The 24,654-nt window shown below is 38.7% G+C and overlaps 1 protein-coding gene across 8 annotated transcripts in view; it reads left to right on the top strand.

The window, feature by feature from the left end:
- LOC136876309 (putative helicase mov-10-B.1) overlaps positions 1 to 24,654 on the top strand; it is a 481,476-nt gene that overhangs the window by 77,848 nt on the left and 378,974 nt on the right. For 7 of the 8 annotated variants that reach the window (XR_011018462.1, XM_068228374.1, XM_068228371.1 and 4 more), the window contains exons 4-5: positions 2,010 to 2,109; positions 21,073 to 21,238. The exons of the other annotated variant lie outside the window; for it this stretch is intronic. Coding sequence is in view for 6 of the 7 variants with exons in the window: in XM_068228374.1 (XP_068084475.1) it covers positions 2,010 to 2,109; positions 21,073 to 21,238 (266 nt within the window). In the remaining variant the exon portion in view is untranslated. The remainder of the gene's footprint in view (positions 1 to 2,009; positions 2,110 to 21,072; positions 21,239 to 24,654) is intronic. 8 annotated transcript variants of the gene reach the window in all.

Below are 24,654 nucleotides of genomic sequence, written 5' to 3' on the forward strand. Positions count from 1 at the left end.
TGTCATCAATATAATTAACATTTAAAATAAAAAGTATGTCTTCTTTATGGCATAGTTATAGTGTGTGAAACAGATTAAAATTTGATTAATTGGCTGATTAATCAATTAGTCATTTGGTTAACCGATCAAAATTTTTAATCGATCAACAGCTCTGATCATACGTTTGCCAAATTGATAAATAAATCTGAATTTATAATTGAATATATTACAGTAATGTGTGGGTGTGTAGAAGAATGTGATCTATATTGAGATGGCCTTGACTTAAACTGCAGCAGTATGTGTAAGTTAAGTGGTTTGTTTAGAAGAGTTGTAGGGAGGTTCATTCAGGGAAACTAAATGGACTGGGGAGCGATGATGACAGTATAGGGAGCTGAATGTCAAGTAAAGATTATGTAAAGTTGTTAGTGTTAACCTGTTGTAGTATTGTAAGAAAAGGAATAGCATTAAATAATTTAATAGGTAGCATTTACCATATATTGTAATAGAAGTTGAATTATGGTTAAGAATTGATTTTATGGGTGCAGAAATTTTTTCAGGGAACTTTTGTGTTTATTGTAGAGACAAGATAGGTGTGGTAGGAGGGAGAGTATTCATACTAGTGAAAGACTAATTTGTAAGCTACAATAAAGTTAAAGATGAGAAACATGAAATTCATCTATTTGAAATTTGAACTGCAGTATACTGAACTTAGTTAAATTTTGAAAATAATGAAACCAAGCACATGCCTGTAGGATTTATAACTAACTGTACGTGTAAGTTTTCGGGCTTGTTTTGAAGAGGCATTGACATTGCACACACAGTATATTGAACTTAGTTAAATTTTGAAAATAATGAAACCAAGCACATGCCTGTAGGATTTATAACTAACTGTACGTGTAAGTTTTCGGGCTTGTTTTGAAGAGGCATTGACATTGCACACACACCACTTTAGTATTGCTCACATGGGAATTTATTGAATAGCACAAATGAACAGGAAAATAATGCATGTTGTAGTATCATTAGAAGTGAAAGTGGAAGCAATCAAAAGGTCAGACCAGGGAGAACAAGTAAAAATGTTGTTAGTGGCTTAAGTGTTGAAGTGACTGTAGGAGACGGGAAGAGACACAGAGCTGAAACTGAAAAGTGGGTTTCTCAAAGAGTGTCAGTGAGTGGGAATATAAGCAGGAAAGCAATGAGAAAGGGTGAGTGTCTTTTTATTCCCTAATACAATTACTATTCTACTAGTATAACATACCCTTCAGGCGTTAGAGCACTCGGAATTTGAACTAAAGTTGGTGGGTTTGATCCTGGCTCGTTCTGGTTGGATTTTTAAGGTGATCAAATATGTTAGCCTCATGCTGGTAGATTTAGTGGCACTTTAAAGAAGCACCGTGAGACAAATTCAGCACCTTGGTATTTCAGCACCTTGGTGTCCTCAAAAACTGTGGGATATAAAACAAATATAATAATTATTTTTACTATTAATATTAATTAAAATTCAGCCTTAAATTGCTCAAAAGAGATCTGGTTTACTCTGCCATCTGGTATAGTAAAACAGAATGTTGAAATTAACATGGAGGCAGCTTAGATGGTGTCAGGTCAAAATGCCTGCACGCGGTAGCTGGGGTATGATGATGATGATGATGATAATGATAATGATGATGATAATAATAATAATAATAATAATAATAACAATAATAATAACAATAACAACAGTATAGCTGACCATATGGTATAATGCAAAAATATCCATAGCCAAAGCTGTACCATCACTTCAAAATTTTCCTTGTTTACACGTCAGTGGTGGTGAATAATAAATTGTAAACAATTCTTTTGTGTAAATAGGAAAGGTATGTACCATATCTTCACCAAAATTCATGATGATTATAGATTTTGTTTATTCTGCCAATGCTGGATCAAGAAGGATTGTGTAGTTTTTTTGGCGAATGTGGTATCAATTTGTCTTAGAGTCCTTCATTTAATTAAATATAATTCAAATTTCTGGTTTGCAAGTGAAGTGTGTTTTTCAGGAAACGTACAGTAAAGAATCGGCATGGAGTGAAAATAACTACTACTTGCAGTACAGAGGAAGTGCAGTTTGACCCCAAAGATGGAACAGTGAAAAGTGTGGTAAGTTTTCTGGACATCCTTGTGATGGAAAGAGTGCATAGGAGTTTGCCTGGTGAAGAGTGTATGTGGCAGTGGAAACATTCCTAAAATTAAAGAATTAACGAGGTGAAGTACCTTGAAAAAGTAAGTTGCACTTGATTATGGGAGGGCAATGAACATTTGAGTGATGCTATACTATGCAAAGGAATGCAGATATACCACCCCAGTTTTTGTCATCACCCAATCTTTGTAAACACCTATCAGAATGTTCTTCCTATCGTTCAGTTCTCTCATGATAGAAATCTGCTCCTTGGTCCTGGAACCATCAGAGAACCACTGTTTGAATTTTTTCATCATTGCCATATCTTTTTCCACTCAAATGTTCCTTCAGACACATGGAGCAAGATCCATACCATATGCTGGATACTGCCATACCTCCCACCAAAAGATTGTGTACCGGGCGAATTGGTCATGCGGTTAGGGGCGCGCAGCTGTGAGCTTGCATCCAGAAGATATTGGGTTCGAACCCCACTCTCAGCAGCCCTGAAGATGGTTTTCTGTGGTTTCCCATTTTCACAATAGGCAATAGGCTTCCTTCCCATTCCTACGTCTTTCCTATCTCATCGTCACCATAAGACCTATCTGTGTCGGTGTGACGTAAAGCAAATAGAAAAAAAAAAAAGTTTGTGGTGTGTGTGACTTGTATGATGTTGCACTGTCGTGAATGAGAACAATGCCCATGCTTAAATTTCCTAGCGTCTTGTTCCTCGAGACATTGTATAACCTCAGTGTTCGACAGTAAGACTCTGCATTAACTGTGCCCTGTTGCATAAATTCTCTAAATAACTCTTTGACAGTTGAAGAAAGCAGTGGTAGTTATGTTCCCTGCTGATGGCGCTACTTTCAATTTCTTCCCCACCGGTAATAATAGTCTCCATTCCGTACAGTAACTCATTCCCTTCCGCAGTAATGCTGAAGGAAGTCCAGAGATGCCTTAAACCTTTCTGTTTTGTGTTTGGGAGTTGGTCATGGAACCCACTGTAAGCACAATTTCCAATAATCGAGCTGGTTTTGGTTGATGGCATATGCATTCCTACTGAGATACTGATCTTACGTTCAACGCCTGCAATACGTGAACCATTGCATTGATTTACAGGGCACTGTCTTCAATAATTGATGACAATGGCCTTGCCGGGTGTGCGTGGCCTTGTTCGATAATGCAGAATAATTTCAACTTACATTTAACATGGATAGGTACCATCTCCATTCCATACAGATGTTGAATGTGAACGAATCAAATCACAAATTAACACAAAATTACTGTATATCACAAAATATTCAATATTTTCTTTCTGTTCTTATGAAATCAATGGATTTTATGCATTTTTAGTCTATTTTTACCTTTACATTTGTTAGATTAGAAAAAGGTTCATCCTGTTCAGCTGTCTTCTATTATCCCTAGATATAAGTAGCATTGATAAATTAAATTTCTGTTAGAAATTGTTTGTCACATCTACAGTTGACATTGTATTTACTTCAGTATTCCCTCTTCCTTCTCTATTATCTCTAGTCACCACTATGATACTATGTTGCTCTTCTACACACTTATTTTAATTCCACATTCTTCTATCTCCTGGTTCCATTCAGTAACTTGTTCTTACACTTCCATTTCATTTCTTTGTCTCTTTGCTTTGCTTCCCATTTTTTGTTGTACACTCTTGTTGATTTCATCCATGACTGTGATGAATAGGGTTCGGAAGTTCATGGCCTAAAGAAGTACAAAATATGAAATCAAGTATGCCCCAAAAACTAGCTAAATATGACCTAAAAAGAAAGGTAAAATATGGCTTATGGAATTTTGTGATGGGTAGCTAATATGAGAGTCTTACTAATATTAAACATCTTAAGTACCAAGAAGTGATTAGTGATAAAACAGCAGACAGATTAAATCATGTAAACTGAAAGAGCTGTTGTACTCTACATTAAAACTTTCAGTATGTATTCACATTAAATTGCTTTACTGCTGCTACCTTAACTTCAGACGCTTTACAAAAGAGAATTGTTTCATCAGTACTGAAGATCTTCACAAAACTTTGGGCATGGCAGGGTTCACTGTAGTACTAGAATCATGACCAATCTGTTGAAATTCGTTGGTGGTGAAAGTGGAAAGGGCTGCGACTAGACCCATCAAGGATGAACTGGGTTAGAAAAAATATGGAGTTCCCTTGTTTGCTAATTGCTTCTGAGCAAACGTATCTACTGAAGTGACATCCTCCTCAATCAAACTTCCACACATCAGCTCTTTCTTGGAAACAAGTATTTTAAATCTGCTAACTGTCTGTTCCAGGGAGACAGAAAAATGTGTCTACCACAGTATTTGGAAATCCTGTGTTTGAAACTTGATGCAGATAACATGTACCTTTCTAAAACAACGCCTCATTATTTTCAAAAGTGCTCAAAAAAATAACAAAATATGACCTCATATCATTTAAAATGAGCAAAATATGACCAGAACAATGAAAACTGCCAAAATATGTTTACAGCAACATAATTGCTTTAAAAGGGGTCGGGGAACCATCATGCACACTTATTTTTCAGATTTCTGATGAAATAAGCTCAGGAAAGAAATATGACTTTATCTTTAACATCTGACCTTCGGCACAAAAAGTTAAAATGGGCTGGCATATAGGCTCTTAAATTAGCCAAAATAGGCATTTAAATAGGCACTAACGTGTAAAATAGGCAACAAAATAGGCATGAAAAATTACTTACAATTTAATAACACACTCGATTACTATAAGAGGTATTTACAAGCAACATTTCAAAGTTTTCCGGTAACAATCTAGTTCTCCTCTCGTGCATAATGTTTTTGTACTGAGAGAAAGATCTCTCAGCATCACACGAAGTGATTGGACTAAACTTCTATGAAGTCACTTCATCTGGTTTTATTTAGCTGACAGCGGCTGCTTTCCCAGAGGTTCGGTGAAAACTTCCCCTGACTTCCTTCACAATCCTAAATGAGTCCACCAGGGGCATGCCACTCTTCTGCAACTTGGTGATTGCTCCCGGCAGCTTGTTGAAATTTGAAGATGCTCCGGTTTATGCAGGGGCATATTAGCTCCCAGCATTGCAGTGCATATCTCTGAAGAAAATTGTTGTTGGTCGCTGCCCAAAGTGGACTGGTAGAAAGGTTGCATTGATACAGATTTCTGTACTCATATCAGATGTATTGCAGTATTTCTAAGTTGATCGATGTGGTATTTTTCTCACATCTGATCTGAAAAATAATAAAATTGACATAAATTACATTGTCCCTATAGCTTAAATTTCTACAGTTGGCCTAATTGGCAATAATGCTTAGTATATATCATGCATTTGTTTCATTAAAAAGACTATTAGAGATGATGTTTCTAGAAGTACAAAACTTTAAAGGAGGAACTAGGAAATCGGTAATTTACATGGAAATATATCCTCAAGGATTTTCAGTTATAATTTGGCAGTATCGTGTCGAGTTCACCGGGTGAAAAACATAATAAAAAAAGACGTGAAACGATACTGGAGTAGCGTAGAGGAGAGATCCCTTCTTTGTGCTTGCCATGGACCCACCAAGCTGGCCCTAGCATTATTCTTACTTACATAGAAGAATGAAAATGGAGGCACTATAAATCTCAGATTTGTGAACATTTTATTTGTTTCCTTGGTCAGCCGAGTCAGCTGTCATGAAGACTATTTTCTGTTGCCTGGAATAGATCCTGCATCGTGTGCCCACTAGGCCGCCACCCTTGTTGAAAATTGAAATTGTCGTGACATGCACCCATAACCTTATTTTACCGAGCGAGTTGACTGTGTGATTAGGGATCGAATCCCACTGTCGGCAGCCCTGAAGATGGTTTTCTGTGGTTTCCCATTTTCACACCAGGCAAATGCTGGGGCTATACCTTAATAAAGGCCATGGCTGCTTCCTTCCCACTCCTAGGCCTTTCCTATCCCATCGTCACCATAAGACCTGTCTGTGTCGGTGCAACATAAAGTCACCACCAGAAAATCTTATATTAGTCACAATTTAGCAAGACTCTAGAGGGGATGCTACAGGCTTGTTAACCTCGGAGCTTATGCCCCTCAGACTCTCTTTGCTTCCCCCTCCCCCCACCTGCCCACTCAACCACAACGGTTACTAACCTTTCCTCACCAATCCAGACCAACGGTCTTTTCACTGGCCTGGTCTTACAACGATAGTCTTGGCAACCTTGTAAAACACGATGTGGCATCGTCCTAGCTGGGCTATATTGGATCAGCAACCTGTGTTTCGCGAAGGCTTAGCGGAAGTGTAATAAAATTCATGATTTTTTGCATTTCAGTTGTAAATCTCTATTTTCACAGGAAATTAATCACAGTTCAAAATACTGATGTAATTTTCATCCATTCTTTGATAAGAGACCACCGGCATTCTAACTCCTAGTTCAGTAATTTAATGATTGTTTACATTTTAGTAATATAAATTAACCATTGAAATTGATCTTGGTACTTCTGGAGTGAGAGAATCAGCCGTCTAGGAAAAGTCCTAGTCAGTTGCCCAGGAGACACCCGGATGTATAACAATATCACATGCAAATACACCCTACTACGAAGGAACTGCAGTACACAGATCCTTAATCTGACACAGCACATAGAAGATGGATTTCAACGTGGTGATATTACTGGAGTGGCTTTTGTTGATCTCTCTTCAGCATATGATACTGTACAACACCAGATAGTTCTAAGGAAGTGTTACCATCTTACTATGGATTTCAGGCTCACAACGATTATTGCCACGCTGTTGCAGAACCGACGCTTCTTCGTTCAATTTCAAGGACAGCAGAGTAGATGGAGAATACAGAAGAACGGTCTCCCACAAGGCAGTGTCCTAGCACCAATGCTATTTAACATATATACCAACGACCAACCTCTTCCACCTCACACAAAGAGCTTTCTGTACGCAGATGACCTGGCCCTGGCAACTCAGAGTAAAAACTTTGAGCAAGTGGAACAAAACCTTACTGCTGCTTTGAAGATACTCTCGAAATCACCTCAAGCCAAACCCATCGAAAACTAGTGTGTGCGCCTTTCATTTAAAGAACAAAGAAGCCCTGCGGAAGCTGCATGTGAATTGGAAAGGAATGGAGCTGGAACATAGCAATACTCCAGTTTACCTTGGTGTTACCCTGGATCGTTTGCTGACCTTCACCACACACTGCACCAAACTCAAGGCAAAAGTTTCATCACGAAACTGCCTATTGCATAAGGTAACTGGTTCTGGATGGGGAGCCCACCCCCAAACAGTAAGGACAATTGCCCTAGCACTCTGCTACTCTGCTGCTGAATATGCTAGTCCCATGTGGTATAAATCAGCTCCCGCAAAGAAAGTCGACATTGCCTTGAATGAAACCTGCAAGCTAATTACAGGCTGTTTAAAACCAACACCCACACAGAAGTTGTATTCACTTGCAGGTATAGCCCCACCTGATATTAGACGTGAGGTGGCCGCTAATATCGAGAGACACAAGGTTTGCAGCATCTCAGCCCACTCCCTTCATGAACATCAGCCACCACCAGCTCGACTGAAATCCAGGAAGAGTTTTCTACAGTCTTCTGCTCCACTTGATTCTGACCCAAAAAAAGGCCAGGGTTAAGCTATGGAAACAAAGGTACCCCAATCATTCGGAACGTGTTGAAATTGAAGAGAAGTTGCCACCTGGTCACGAAGAGGGATGGTGTATATGGAAGTCATTAAACAGACTGCGGACCGGCGTTGCAAGATCTAAGGACAATCTTGTGAAATGGGGCATCGTGCATGGTGGGGACTCATTATGCGAATGTGGAGAGGGACAGACTTCTATGCACCTCTTGCACTGTCGTCTATGCCCAGATTCATGTACAGGGTTGGAAATGACATTGGCTGGAAACAATGCCATCAATGTAGCCAAATACTGGTCACAACTTGTGTAAATAATGTATATATGGTGTAGATATTTTCATCTAATACTTCCTTTCTCCTTTTTTAAAATTTTTTTACAATTAATTTGTTCATATGTCTTTCATTTTGAGTGATTAACATTTTTCATATTTTTATTATTTAATTTTTTGAATGGTATTTGAATTGATTTCTTAAATATTGGTACCTCTGACACGAATAAATAAATAGTAATATAAATTATTGAAAGTTCACGACTAATACAGCACTGCAACAAAACAACTTGCCACAATACATAAATTAATAGACCTATATATGCTACAGTGAAATGCGATCATAGTTTTCAATCACAAAAAAGATAAAAGGAACAAACGAACTTGCCTCCTTACAGCAAGCTTGACAGACTACCCTTCCGTACGTAGTGAAATTGGGATCCCCTGTGATCCACTGCTTCAGCCAGTAGGACTTCGACAATTTTTCTTTGGGTATTGCCACGAACACACTTCTTCTTCTTTTCCTTCCACTTCAAAATAAATCACGTTCTGAACATAAAGCATATGCGTTCAAAAGTTCGCATCGAAAGGGAGGTACAGGGCATATGGGTTGTGCAACATTGTTCGATGTTAACTGGTTCTCGCATATGTCTTAGGAGGTTGGAGGGGTTGAAGGCTTCGAGGTCAAATTGTTCCTTGTTTCTCCTGATGGAAATTTCCCTAGAACAATTTCTGATGACTTATGAGAATTGCCATTTTTGTTTGTGGGGCAAACAGATATTGAGAGAAGAGAAGATAATTCTGTCGAGCACACTAGCTGCAATATAATGCACTGGAAGAATATCGGCTGTTTCAAAATAGTCAAAAGGCATCAAATAGGCAATTACAATCCAAATAGGCACAAACCCCTGAAACAGGCATTTATAGGCACAATAAAACCAACAAAATATAGCTAAAAAGATCCTAAAATGGATTTATATCTCAAAAGCCTACGTTTCTGAAAAAATAAAATAGGCAAATGTGCAAATTCCCATCTCTAGTGATGAAGAGTAGAGGAGATAGTATACTTTCTTGTCAAAGGATTAAAGGCATATTTAAAAGACATTATATGTGATGCTCTCCAGGGAACCATACCTTAAGTCCCAGACGAAATTTTACAGTACGAAGGAAAAATTATAAGCTATAAATTTCATTTATAAGAAATAAATTGACAGAGAGTCCACCTTTTCAGTACGATATTAGGTTGACCCTCTTGTGTATATATTTCTTAAATGAAGGAAAAAGGCGGGAAAGGCAAGAAATATCTATTTTTAGAGTTGAACGCCATCTGCTAGCTTGATCCTTGAATTATGTGATGAAAGGATTGACATTGACATCACCATATGGAAAAGTCTTCAAAATAACCTTGGTAACAGGCTGTGCAGTCTAAAACCATACGTTAAGTCGCAATGGGAATTAAAATTGGCGATTTAAGGTATGGTTTCTTAAATTAAGTTCCTTCATATTCTTATTCCAAAATATTGCATTTGGGAGATAGTGGAGTCGAATCCCACAGTCTACAGCCCTGAAGATGGGTTTTGATGGTTTCTCATTTTCACACCAGGCAAATGCTGGGGCTGTACCTAATTAAGGTCATGGCCCCTTCCTTCCCACTCCTAGCCCTTTCCTATCACCCTAACTGTGTCGGTGCAACATAAAGCAAATTTAAAAGAAAGAGAAATAACCAGCTTGTGCATCAAGATAATGTATAGTTAATTATAGACTTCATTTATTGGGCTACATATTTTATAACTGGTGTTGCAGTTTGTTTCTTCATACTGACACATCCGTCGCACAAAATAAAAATAACATTATAATGAGGAGAGTTATGTCAGCTTTATTATTTATTTATTTTAATTTCTTAGCCAACATAGGACTACTTTATTCAGGTTTATAGAGGTTTTTCTTCTTTTTGTCAGCCCAATACTGTTTCATCTTTTCTGAATGTAATTTTCTTTCTGCTTCTGGAATCACTCTTCCTATTTTCTGCTTGTTGATTTTCGCCTCTAGTCTAGTCTGTTTTTCTTTCAATATCTTGAGTGTGTTTGTTCTATTTTAAATCTTCTATTGTAATATGTAACTCTCTCATGTCTTCTTTAAGTTCCGTGATCCATCTAATATTATTCTTACTTTTACTCTTCCATAATTTTTCTACTATTTTTCTACTGATTATATTTTCTGGTGACCATATTAGATGCCCTAAGAATGATATTCATTTCTTTTTTATTGTGCTTGCCACAGGTTCTATTTCTTTATATACTGTGTCATTGGAAGCTAGTCTCCAGACTCAGTTTACTTGATAATTTTTATTTAAACAGGTTCCCACTATTCTCCTTTCTAACTTTAGTATTCTATCTATTGCAACTGTGTTTGTTGTTTTGAATAATGTTTCACGTGAAATTGCGATTTGTGGCTGGATGACTGTTTTGTAGTGTTTCAGTTTGGTTGGTGTTGAGAGACACTTATTATATGTATTCTTCGCGACATGTTGTGCTGTAACCAGTTTATCTATTCTATTTTGCCATGCTGGTTTCTCATTCAGGTTATACATGATTATTTCACCTAAATATTTGAATTTTTATATATATATATTTTTTTTTCTTGGCCTCCCAGCTTAATTTTGTTTGCAAGTGGAAGTTGAGTTAGTATAATTTCTGTTTATTTTTTCAAATTAAATTTTCAAACCACTATTTGAACTGTTTCCTGTAAAGGTTTTATTTGTTGTTTTGTTTCCTGAATATCATTGGCCAGAAGAGCTAGATCAGCACCGAATCCTAGACAGTTCAAATGTATGTTATCCTGGGATCCAATTTTTATATTTTTCAAGTTGTTCCTGTACTATACCCCCTTAACTTACTTTAGTGCACTATTGGCGTGGGAGGACATCAGTAGACGAATAAGTTTGAGTGGTATCTTTAAAAGTAGGAAAGATCACAATATGAAGGTAAAGTTGGAATTAAAGAGGACAAATTGGGGCAAATATTCGTTTATAGGAAGGGGCGTTAGGGATTGGAATAACTTACCAAGGGAAATGTTCAATAATTTTCCAGTTTCTTTGCGATCATTTAAGAAAAGGCTAGGAAAACAACAGATAGGGAATCTGCCACCTGGGTGACTGCCTTAAATGCAGATCAGTCTTGGTCAGTCGGTCGGTTGGTCGGAAATCTGACCTCAAAAAGAAAATGTGTGATAATGATCTCATCATTACCAAAGGCAACACCACTGTAATAATGAACTAAGTTGGTTACATTACAAATACTAAAACTTTTTTCAGGTAACTCTTTTAATATGGTGAAAAAGGACCAAACATTTAAAATTTAATGCAACTTAAAACAAGTTAGGTATAGAATCTTAAGGATAATAATTTAATAAAAACCACGTATTCAGTACTTTCCACATTTAATGTGGTTTGAATCTACATGAATTTATGTAGACTTATCAGGTCAGGTACATGTTTCACCCATTATTTTGGGCATCTTCAGCCTGTAGACAACCTTTAGGTCAAGGTTTGGGACCTTTTAAACCAATATATGGTATAATATAGTAACATTAATAATCTCTTAAGACTAACATACTGCCTGCTGTCATTTCTTGATGGATACAGTACTTTTGCATCCATCTCTTGGCACAGGCCAGAGCAAAGTGTAGCTTCCACTGAAGTCCCAGCCTCATCCATGGCTGTGACAATATGGAAGCTGCTGGGGTATAGGTGGTGCTGATTAACCTTTACATTGCTGCGCTCGCAATATTGCGAGGGCGGAGAGTGACCGCTGCTCTGCTGCACCCGTAATATTGCGAGTGTGACGTTCTTCTGACTTTTATCAACTCAATACTTCCAACGTTGACATAAGAAGTCATTCAAACCCCTTGGGCGGATACACGCATTTCTCTGCAGTAGATAGGATCTTACGAAATGACAGTCTGTTGATTCGTTCACGAGTTATTGAGATAAATACGACACTCTGCTTTACGAGCTGCTCTGCGGTATGCCTGGCGTGCAAGCTAGCAGTGAGGCCCGCGTCAGGGATGAGTAAGATACAGTATGTCGGCCGCCAGTAAAGCGCGCGATCTTGCCGAATCCGAGGTTGTGCTACCCACATTAGAATCGGAAGATGAATATTCCGATTTTAGTGATTTCGAGAATAATGATGATAGTGATGACACTGATTATAATGTAGGCTACCCACAGTTTTGGAATTATCAGTTTTGTACAACCCTTAATTAACTGGTCTGGACCATTTTTTATTTTGATATCAAACCAAGATGTGTAGGATTTTTTAATGCATTCTCAGTGTTTTATCTGCAATAATATTTTACCGTAAAATTTAGATACATTTTTACTCATTTTAGACACCCCTGAAGTTATTGTCTTCGATTTAGTTAAATATCGGTGCTTGGAAGTGGACAGCTAGGACCATGTGTAGCCACTGAAACATGTAAGTTGAGCTTTTTACTGTTATTTTTAATTATTAGTTCGATTTTTGTTCAATTGTTGGCCTTTTATTTTAGACAATCTTGAATTTCCTGCGCAACATATAGCTAATTTTGTGTTAGAAAAATCAGTTTAGGACCTTCCATATTTAGTATAAAAATATGACAAGCAGGCAAGAATCCTCTGGTTTTTCCCATCTTATTTCAGACTTTTATGTATTGAAGTTAATTGTTAAAAATAATTCAGCACAGGGCTTTTACAAAAGAGAATTTATCTGAGTAATGAAAAGGTTAATGACATTCAGAGCACAACCAGTGTGTCTGAGTGTCATGAAAGGTGTTGCTCATAGGGTTAGTTGTGCTACAATAGCACTGCCTGGCCCAGTGAGGAAACCAATGGCAAACTACCTCACTCCTCATCTTGCCTAGTACACCTCATTTTGGTACTGCCATTGGTTTTTGTGGTTTCCCTATATCTGCATAGCCTTTGGTGATGCTATTTGAGGATCCAACCAGCCTCTGGGGTGATGACCTAACAGACAAGACTAACATGCCAGGATAATAATATAAAAAATGTGAACTGAACTTAACTGTGGGTAACATAAGTTAATGGAGTTTTAACAACTTAAAGCTTACAACCAGTGGAGATTGACAACACATTCTGACATTAATTATGGTACGTCAAGAACATGAAATGATATAGGGGTCAAATGAACCCTGGTATGTAATATCCTCTTTACCCAAGACTTATGATAGAGGAAGGAGATCCATTTAGGTTTGTACATATTTTCAAGTTAGATAGAATAGGACTGACAAGCCTTCATTATTTATAGAGAGCTGTCTCAAACCGCTGGCACCATTCAGCAGGATTCATTACACCCCAATTCACACAAAAATAAGCTACGTATTTTACACAGAGCCTGTATCTAAAGGATTCCATGGACAAAAATTGGATACAATTTGGGCTGTAGCTGAAAACAGTGGATATAATAAACAGTTTATACTTACTTACTTACTTACCCGGCGCTACAGTCTTTGAAGGACCTGGGCCTTGTCGATCACTTGTCTCCTCCAGTCGTCTCTCGAAGCGGCCAGCCTTCTCCAGTTCCATATTGCTAGTCTTCTCAAGTCCGCCTCTACATCATCCAGCCATCGTAATCTTGGTCGCCCCACTGAGCGGCTTCCCTCGGGCTTGGTGACTTAACACCTTCCTAGGCACTCACTGTTCCTCCATTCACTGCTCATGTCCCAACCACCGTAATCTTCTAATCTTTACATGTTGTTGTTGATGGATTCTTATAGAGTTCATACAGCTCTTTGTTGGTCCTAATTCTCCAGCCACCCTTTTCGTATATTGCAGCATATATCTTCCTCAACACTTTTCATTTCCATGCATCCAAAGTATTTCTGATTTGCTGTGTAATTGTCCATGTTTTCAGATCCATACATAACTACAGGTTTTATAATCGTTCTATACATTGTCAGCTTCAGCTGCCTTGAGATGTTTGATGATCGCAACAAGTTATGGAAATTGTAATAGCATCTGTTGCCTGCCGCTGTTCTTGCCTTAATCTCTACTGGTACTACATTATCTTCTATGACAATTCCTCCCAAATACTTGAACTAATTTACTCTTTCAAACCCTTCAAACTGCTCTGTCCCTCTCCACCTGGTTTTATTTCTGATGTTGATCATATATTTTGTTTTCTCCTTACTTATGACCAACCGCAGTGTAGCCGCTTCTCTTTCCAGAACTGTGTAGTTCTCTACTAGTACTTTCTATTCCTCCCATAAACATTTTATTGATAAAACAATTTGTACTTCTTTTACGTTTAACAACAAAAATATATATATCAGATCACCAACATTTACAAGAAGTATAACACCGGCCTGCAAGATATTCCGGCAAAGGTAATTGTATGCGATATATGTTACATTTAGTGTCCTTATGTAAAAAATAATACCAGTCGCTTCGTATCACAAACAGATTTGTCACAAGTCCGTCTCATGTCTATGTTAATGGAGCTTCGTTGTTGTAAATGAGGTTTGGATTGGTTGTATGGAGTGCAGGTATGGACATGTCTGAGAGAAAATATTGTATGTGCACTCTATTGGAGGGGAGTAGGTAATCATATAGGAACACTGGAAGAACAATTAGAACTGTTGCAGTATGCACTTGCGCAATGTCAGACAAGGTCAAAATGCCAAGATCATGTTTCTCCGTAGTCTCGGAGGAGACGCTGTCAGGATATGTACTGGGAAGATTTTCTGCTAGGAGTTTGTGGAATTTGGTATTAGTTTCATTATTGTTCAGATGATCAGCAGCTTGCTCCTAGTGGGCTTTTTCAGTTTTCTTCATTGTTCATGAGTAGGAGAGTTCCATTGGAATTGCATTTTCCTACACCATCCTTGCCACTTACACCAGGCCATTGTGCTGATTCCTTACCAACTCTGGCATTGAAGTCTTCCAAGAGAATGATTTTATCAGCCTTGGGTATTTTGCTTAGAAGCATATCAAGCTGGGAATAAAATGCTTCTTTCTGGTGTTCATCAGAAGTGAGAGGTGGAGCATAAGCACTAATTACAGTAGCTCGCTGGTTATTTGCCCGAAGGTAATTCATCAAGTGTAGGAAAAAGTCCATTCTTGAAGGCGAAACAGACTTTGTGAATGTGAATGCGGTTATCGTTAACGTCTTTCCCTATCCAAAAGAAAGTATAACCACTACCATGTTCTCTGATCTGTCCTTCACCTGCCTGCCTAGTTTCACGTACTGCTGCAATGTCTGTGTTAAATCTCAGTTCATGGGGGACAATTGCATTTCGTCTTTCTGGTCGATTATCTGTGCCATTGTCCATTAGAGTGCAGATGTTCCAAGTTCCTAAATTTATATGCAACTTCTTTCGACCACATATGGTGTTCCCTCTGGGCACGGCTTCCCAGTCAGGTTGTGTTTAAGGCTGACTATGTTTAGGGCACCTTTTCTAGCCCCCTGCTCAGTCATGAATGGAGCACACGAATTGCTCTTCAGCCATTCCTCAATCAAGACTGTGATCACGCACTCGTTGGTTGTGTGCCGGTTTGTTACTAGGAACTTCCAGACTACACAGTCCTGCCCCCATCACACCTCCCCGATCACCACAGGACTTGTTACACCAGTATCAATCTTCGAAAGATGCCTGTGTGTGATATCTTTTAACGTGGGAATGCTGCTGCACATCGACAATCGCATGATCCTTGACACACTCACATCCTTTACCCAGTGGCATAGACACTATGATGACTAGAGGATCCAAGTCTGCTGCAGCCTTCATCCGCCTTTCCAGCCATTAGTTAATATTGAGTGCTCATATGCCCAGTCTTCCGGTTAGGACTTTCTACGCTGTTGACCACAAGTGATTCATCCACCTTTAGGGGTAGTTTCCCACCCAATGGTAAGAGACTGCCCCAACCTCTACCAGCTTCTCCGCCTCTCTACAGAGCTGTGGGCATGATAGAGGGGGAATCCTTGTCCTAGGAGTCATTTGGTCGCCAGAGCCTCGTCTGTCTAAAGCAGAGTGCACCATTTGCAGGTGAGGTTGACGTTTGAGTAGGACCCCTTACACCCTTCCACAATAACCTGCCAATTCAAAACCAGGGCACAACATTTTATGACGTATGGACACAAGTGTCATAAAGTTTTCCTTTGGAGATAGATTTAGCATGTGTTCTCTTATTTTGATATCTTGGCATGTTTGTTTATTACACCAAGGTCTAAATTCATTGTACAATATTTGTGATGCATGGACATAAGTGTCACAAAGTTTTCTATCAGACTGATATTTGTGTAACTGTTTAAGATGTCTTTTGGTTTTCCGTGGTTTCCCATTTTCACGCCAGGCAAATGCTGGGGCTGTACCTTAATTAAGGCCACGGCCGCTTCCTTCCCACTCCTAGCCTTTCCTGTCCCATCGTCGCCATAAGACCTATCTGTGTCGGTGCGACGTAAAGCAACTAGCAAAAAAAAAATGATGTCTTTGTGTGTTTCATGGTCTTTTGTGTTTTTAGTTGTGCCGGTTTAAAAAAAATTTCTGTGGCTGATGATGGCCTAAGTGGCCAAAACCAGTCTCATATACTAATTATATGACAGTGTAACTGATTTTTTACTAAATATAGTTGCATGTTTTTGGGCCGATGACCTTCGATGTTAGGCCCCTTAAAACAAGAAGCTATAATTGCATGTTTTGTTAGTGTGGTATTGAATAGGTGGACCCATATTATCTATCAGTTGTAACTACTGTCAATACAGATCATAATGAAATTTTTATTGCATGATATTTTGTTGTACAGTATTTTAAGATCCCTTGAGATTGATGCAAACTGCATAAGCACTTCTCCTTTTGTTGCATTTGCAACATACTCAAAACTGTATGTTTTCTGAGTGATGCTAGAGGAGTGGCAGTATGTTCCTAAATGAACAAAAGATTAAAGAAAACAGCTGCTCTCTTCAGAATCATCATCATCATCATCATCATCATCATCAATCGGTTTACTCATTGCTGAGTGTCATGTCCTCATTTCTTCACTTCATTAGTAACTGCATCCTTAATGAGATTTTTCCATCCTGAGCGGTCTTCAGCTCTTCTTAAGATATTGTGAAGAGGTAGACCCGTGATCTTCTTTGCTTGGTCTAACCATCTACTTGTTCTTCTGCCTTGTGGTCTGGTGCCTTCAATTTTGCCTTGCAGAATGGTCTTTTCTAAATTGTCTCCTTCTCTCCTCAAAATGTGTCCCAGGAACTGGAGGTAACTTTCACCAACGCGGGAAGATACACGTTTTGTGATGCTCAGTTCTTCTATAATGGAGGCATTTGTTCTTCTTTCTGTCCATGGCATACGGAACATTCTCCGCCAACACCACATCTCAAAGGCATCTGTTCAGTTCTTGTCACTAGCCTTCACAGTCCAGGTCTCACAACCGTACAGGAAAACAGAGAACACCAGTCATTCCACCAATCTTATTTTCACTGTTTTGGATAATGCCCAGTTCTGCCAGATCTTTGTGAGTATAACCATTGCGGCACGACCTAGGACAATGTCGTTTTATTTCTTTATCCCAATTTCCCATGTTACTGATTATGGAGCCCAGATATACACAATCATTCACCAACTCCAGATCTTTCAGGCATCCTGTTATTTCGATTGGGATTTGACTTTGTCGGTTGATAACCACTAGTTTGGTCTTTTTCATGTTAATTTCTAGAGCAAAATCCAAACTAATGACTGTCACTCTAGAGAGCAATTCATCAAGTTCTTGCCCACTTCCTGCAATTAGTGCAGTATCATCAGCAAAGCGTAAATTGTTGATTTCCCTACCACCGATTGAAATTCCACTATCCTAGCCATCCAGTGCTCTTCTCATTAATACTCTGCGTAGATATTGTAGAGCTGGGGTGACAGTACGCAACATTATCTGACTCCATTTGTCACGTCCGGCTCCATGGCTAAATGGTTAGCGTGCTGGCCTTTGGCCACAGGGGTCCCGGGTTCGATTCCCGGCAGGGTCGGGAATTTTAACCATCATTGGTTAATTTCTCTGGCACGGGGGCTGGGTGTATGTGTCGTCTTCATCATCATTTCATCCTCATCACGACGTGCAGGTCGCCTACGGGTGTCAAATCGAAAGACCTGCATCTGGCGAGCCGAACATGTCCCCGGACACTCCCGGCACTAAAAGCCATACGCCATTTAATTTTCCATTTGTCACATTGAAAAATTCTGAGCATTCACCATCCACTCTTATGGTTGCATTATGACTATTATAAAAACCTTTCAATAATGACGTTAAATGTTTTGGGACTCCACATTCATTGAGCACTTCTCACAACTTGTCCCACTTGACACAGTCGAAGGCCTTTTTATAATCAAGGAAAAAAATATAGGCAGGGACACAGAACTCGCGGCATTTCTCAATTATTTGCCTCATGTTTGTTATTGACTCTCGTGTACCTTTACCTGCCACGAAACCTGCTTGCTCAGCAGAAATCTGAGATTGCAAAAATGTTTTTAGTCGTTGATTCATTATATACAGCAAGACTTTGCTAGCATGTGATATTAATGCTATGGTGTGGTAATTAGAACAGTCCCTAACTGACCCTTATTTGTGAAGGGGGATGAGAACAGATGTAGTCCAGTCTTTAGGCCATTCTCCAGTTTTCCACACTTTATTATATATTGAATGTAAAGCATGGAGGCCGCCTTCTCCCATTACTTTCAGCAGTTCTCCAGTAATACTGTCTATGCCTGGGGCTTTGTTGTTTTTCAAATGTTTGATGGCATTCTCAATTTCACTAAATAGGATAGCAAGCTCTGTGTCACATTTCATGCAGTTGTTCTGTTCTCTTATGCTATTACCTTTGCAGCATAAGATTTCGCAGTGTTGTTTCCACCTGGATAATGCTTCTTTCTTGTCACCAATTACATTTCTCTGTGTGTCTTCAAACACCCATGTACGTGGTTTGAACTCTCGGGTGATGCTATTTATCTTCTTGTAAAGGTCATGTGTTTCATTTACCTTGTGATGGTGGTCTATTTCATTAGATATTGGTAAGATACTGTGTTTTGTCAGTTCTACAATTACACTGTATTTTTTGGCAAAGTTCTTTATATGTTTCCTCATCTTTTGCAGATTGTATACCACGTTTCTTCAATGTGCCTCTTTCTTCAATCAATAGTAGTGTAGATGTTGAAATCGAGGGATGTTTTGCTTGAGGGGTCTTAGGAACTTGTTCGGGAAGGGATTAATTGATGATTTCCTTAATCTTGTTCCATGTTTGAGAAGAAGCTCTTTCCTCCTCTACGTGCTGGAATTTTGTTCTTATTTTTTCACCAAACTCATGGAGAATATATTTGTCAGTAATGCGTACCATTTTCATAGATAGCAGTATATGATCACTACCAGTCTGCTCCAGGGTAGGTCTTACAATCCAGGATTGAAGTCTGCCAACGTTGCCTCACCGAATGAAATCAATTTGATTCCTAACCTTATCCCCTTATCTATGTATAGCAATACCTTGGATGATGTTTGAAGAGGGTGTTACAGATAGATTTGTTATTCACAAAAAATTCTAATAAACGCTCTCCGCGTTCATTTCTCACCCCCGGACCGAACAGTCCATCCATAGGTCTCATATGTCTACCATCTATAGTCTTACCTATCTTCGCATTAAAATCTCCTTGGATGACTAATATTTCCTTTTTTGTGTATCCTACTGATGGTATATTCCAGCTGGTCATAACATTCCTCTATTTCTTCTTCTTCAGGTCATCTTAATACTGATGATTCTATCACAAATGGGCTCATAACCCATAACAGCATTGTTTCTTTGGAATTATTACAGCGACACCATTATGACTCATATCCTCACTTCCAGAAAAATATACTGTATTATTTGTTTGAGTCATAAAATGGCCACAGCCTCTCCATTGTGTCTCACTAAGTCCAGGTATATCCAGATCATGAAGTTTCATTTCTCTTTCAATGATGTGAAGTTTTCCCGTCTGCAAGAGACCTCATACATTCCATGTTGCTATTTTTCTGACGACTCGTAAGGATGGTTTAGATAAATCTTCATATGCCGAAGCTCCTCTCAACCTTGTTTTCCCCCCCGGAGATCCGACTGGGGGACTTACTCCAGAATCTAATTTGAGATTGAGTGAAGCCATGAGGTTGCCTTGGGAAAATAACAGTGGTGGTTTCCCGTTGCCTTCCACTGACCCATCATTCCTGTCTGCTTACCAACCCAGTTTCCCGCTGGGTTGCTCGGCTTAATAGGGGCACCGCGTGCAGGTAGAAATGGAAGAATTGAGGTGTGAGAGGCCGAGAGAACTTTCTTGGTGAGTTCTTATAATCGCATCACACCCCCATTTAGCCAGAGTCTCAAGGTGATCACAGAGACTCTCCCTAGGTCGCTTCCCAGGGCCCCTTCGGAATAATACAACACAGTAATGTACTTTCTTCAACTCTTCCTTTCTATTGCATTAACAATTTTTTATTATTTTATGCCGAAGTTATTAGTATTCTGAATTTTAGTTAAGTAACACTGGCACAAATGCAGAGATCCTTTGAAGGATGAGAAAGAATAAGGAAGTTCTAATCATATTGTAAGAATGAGAAAGTTTCAGTAAATTGGTCATATCATGAGAAACGGAATCAGATACCAACTACCGCTAGAAATTCTGCAAGGAAAGATACCTACAAAGAGAGGTGTTGGTAGGAGACGAATCTCCTGGCTAAAAATCTTCAGAGACTGGACTTGCAAGACAATGGCAGAGTTATTCCAAGCAGCTCACAACAGAGAAAGCACAGCCAAGATGATTGCCAACATCTGAAACAAATGGGGCCTAGGAGAAAAACACTGACAGTATGGCCTCGAAACAGTATTAATTTCAGAAGTTGTCATAATTGTATATGTGGTACAAAAAATCGACCACCTTATATCCCTTTAGTTTTACATCGTTTGCACTTTTGCACTTTTAAATCAATGGCTACCACCTTCATTAATAAATTCATTGATTTAAGTTATTATGTTTCAGGTTGTCGGTGAAGGAAGAGAAGTGGTTTATAAGTTTAAAGTGACTAACTCCAATCCATTTCCAGTGAAAGTACCTGACTTTTTTCTTCTGCATCCATATCCTGCATTTAATGCACCTCAGGAAGCAGTATTTCATACTACCGATGTGATACCTGAGATACATCCAGGTAAGAAATTGCTCCTTTATCACTTAACCATAAAGGAAGTTTTCAAATTATTGAACAACCCATAGTATTAGTCATATATTTGTGTAGAACCTTTTTGTGTTCTGTGATATAAGGTTTCCCCATATTAAATATGCACTTTAATGCCTCTAAATAGTTGCTTTAGCATGAACAGATTGCTTCCTAACATCTTAGTTATTTTGCTATAAGATCTAACAGTTAATGCATTCTAAGTAAACATTGTAATAAGTTGTTTCTCTGTTTAATGCATCCAGTAATATTGGAATTTATGCAAAAGTGGATTGTATTTACACTTCATTTTTTGTCCTTGTGTATGGTATGTTCATCATGGTTCAGGACTTCATTATGAGGAAAATTAACATGTCATTTCTTACTTTTCTTTTAATAATTACTGTACCGTATTTATTTCTATTTAGTCCTGCTGTATATGATGTTCAGTACAATAATTTATCATATATACTGTCTTCACTTTCAATGGCATGGAGTTGCACAACAGAGTAAACAAAAATAAGCACCTGAAGGCACCCAGCTTCCTTAACTGTTGTTAACTGCAACCTACAGAATGTTCTTGAAAATTTATTGGAAGCTTTAGAATTTCTGTAATGCTTGCACTAGCATGCTGTATAAACAAGAAGGTTTGGGAAATAAAAAATGAGCAAAAATCCAAACGTATGGTTTCTGGATCGGTTGTTTCAGTTCTGATCATGGTTGCCTAGAATACATCAGATATTGAAAGTGAGTTTGATAAAGATACAGTATCGTGTAGCAGTGTCTATCTACCAGGATGAAAACCACTGCAGGTGTTTCAGACAGTCACCATGTTATTGGTTGGCACTAAACCCACCACTGTTCAACATTGTCATAAACTACCTGACTGAGCAGTTGACAGACCTGCCATGGACCATTTTACACAGAAAACATTATTTTGGGTGGTGAGTCATGTGAGGAGGTTGAAGCAGTTTTGCAATGATGGCAAGCGATGCTGATGCAGATGGGTTCAGAGTAAGTCACAAAGCAACAGTACATGTTCTTCCACTTAGTGGAGCCTGGGCAAGTGGGCCCACGCATTACCTATTATCTTTCTTGCTTGTGAACAACTGATGATGACCAACAAGTTCAGTCATTACAACGGATGGTAATATTGTTGCAGATGTCAAGTACTGCATCAGTGTTGGTTGGACAAAAGGACAGTCCCTTGCTGTTCTGTGTGATAAGCAGATGCCAGTCAAATTGAAGGGCTAAGTGTACAAAATCACTGGCCTGCTATCATGTACAGCTCTGAATTTAGGGCAAGACAGAAGCATGACTATGAATGCATGTCACAGAGATGTGGATGCTGTGATGGTTGGCAGGCATTGCTCTTCATGACAAGGTTTCCAAGGAGCACATGCAAGGACTTTCTGAAGTTGTGCCCATCAGCGACAAGATGGAGGAAACAGCTCTGTTGGTTCAACCACGTCAGAAGACATGATCATCATCATCTAGTACAGAAAGCTCTTGTCAATGAAGAGCTGAAGAGAGGCTGGGGGCTTCCCAAGGCAGCATAGAAATGAACTGCTGAGGTTATTTGAACGTAAAGTGAAGTACTGCTGTATCTTGTGCAAGAATGTCGGAACTATTCTCTGAGTTAGACAAAGCATCCCTAAGGGTCGTATTCATGAACGAGACTTTGACTTAGAAGGCGGTAAGTTGCTATTTCCATTTCATAATTGCTACTTGGAGGTAAGTAAACGTAAATAGCGACTTACTTCCAAGTCGCCAATGTTCCATACTTAAGTAGACTCTGAGATCAGAAAAATAATAAAATGGCAGATATTGCTGATGTAGTTAATTTTGTAGACGAAGTTGAAGAGATCCAGGAAATTATTCAGTATGTTGTGCCTAATCCTCGGCGTATTATGAGAGATGCACAGAACCCAATTGAATTTTATACAGAAAATGAGTTCAGAAAATGATATAGATTCGACAAACATACAGTATTAGATGTACTAACGATGTTTGAAGACGATTTACAGAAATATAATAATCGAGGATCACCCATACCTCCAATAATACAGTTGCTAATTTCGTTAAGATATTATGCTACAGGTAAGAGTAAAATTGTTGTTACTGTTTTTGCACTTTCTATTCATTGTGGTATCTATTACAATAGCCTTTCACACTTCCATGGTTTTCAGATAACTTCCAAATTGACTCCGCTGATTTACGAGGAGTAAGCCAGCCCTCGGTATGTAGAATAATCGGAAGAATATCGATCTTGATTGCCCGAAAGAGACCACAGTTTGTTTCGTTCCCAAATGAAGCTGGATGTCGAAATAATGTGTGTCGTGTGTATGAAAGATCCCGATTCCCTGGAGTGGTTGGAGCTATTGATTGCACCCATGTACCAATAATAAGTCCAAGTGGCAACCATGCTGAGGTTTTCCGTAATAGGAAAGGAATATTTTAGTTTCAATTGTCAGAGCATAGTCGACCACGAGATGAAGTTTATTGATTTCATGACGGGTTGGCCGGGTTCTACACATGATAATAGAATTTTCAACAACAGTAGGATTTGTTTACAATTTGAAACGGGACAGCGACGTGGATTACTCGTTGGAGATAGTGGTTACGCTTGCAGGCCATTCTTGATGACACCCCTTATTAATCCTCAAACACCCGCTGAAGAAGCATACAATGCCTCTCACATTCTTGCTAGAAATGTAGTAGAGAGAACATTTGGAAGCTGGAAGAAAAAAATTCAGTGTTTATCAAGGAAGTTTACATTGAAATTAAACAACATACCTCCGGTCATTATGGCTACCGTTGTACTTCATAACATTGCTGCAGATCGTGGTCTCCTGGAAGAACTTGATGAAGGGGATAACGGTGGTGAACATCGTGACCGACCTATGCCCCAAATGTTAGGAGCTGTAGCCAGAAGACGCATCATAGAACGATATTTTAACTAAAAGTGTTCTGTGGCATCTAAAATAACTATCTAAAATAACTTTACCCTTTCATAAATGCATTACCACAATTATGTAATATCATTTGCTTCATAAAATTGCTTTATTAATGCCCTAAATTCTATTTTATAATAATTGTGCCCATTTATATAATAATAATAATAATAATAATAATAATAGTGTGTTCATTAATGTTAGTCATTTCAGGTTAGGTTAATATACACACACATTATTAGTTGTATTTTGCTTTTTCTAATTGATGGAGTTCATTCATCTGCATAATAGTCAACTTATGCACCTCCTCTTGGAATTTCATTCTCACTGCATGGAACTCCCTTCTCCTGCTGAATCTTGAGTTTGTGAAGCTCTTTCCTCTGCTCTATATCAAGTTCCCTCCTGGCTTGCAGATATAACACTGCCCCCGTTCGTGGCCTAGTCACACATTTGGAC

The sequence above is a fragment of the Anabrus simplex genome, chromosome 6, assembly GCF_040414725.1.
Source record: "Anabrus simplex isolate iqAnaSimp1 chromosome 6, ASM4041472v1, whole genome shotgun sequence".
NCBI classification, from domain to species: domain Eukaryota; kingdom Metazoa; phylum Arthropoda; class Insecta; order Orthoptera; family Tettigoniidae; genus Anabrus; species Anabrus simplex.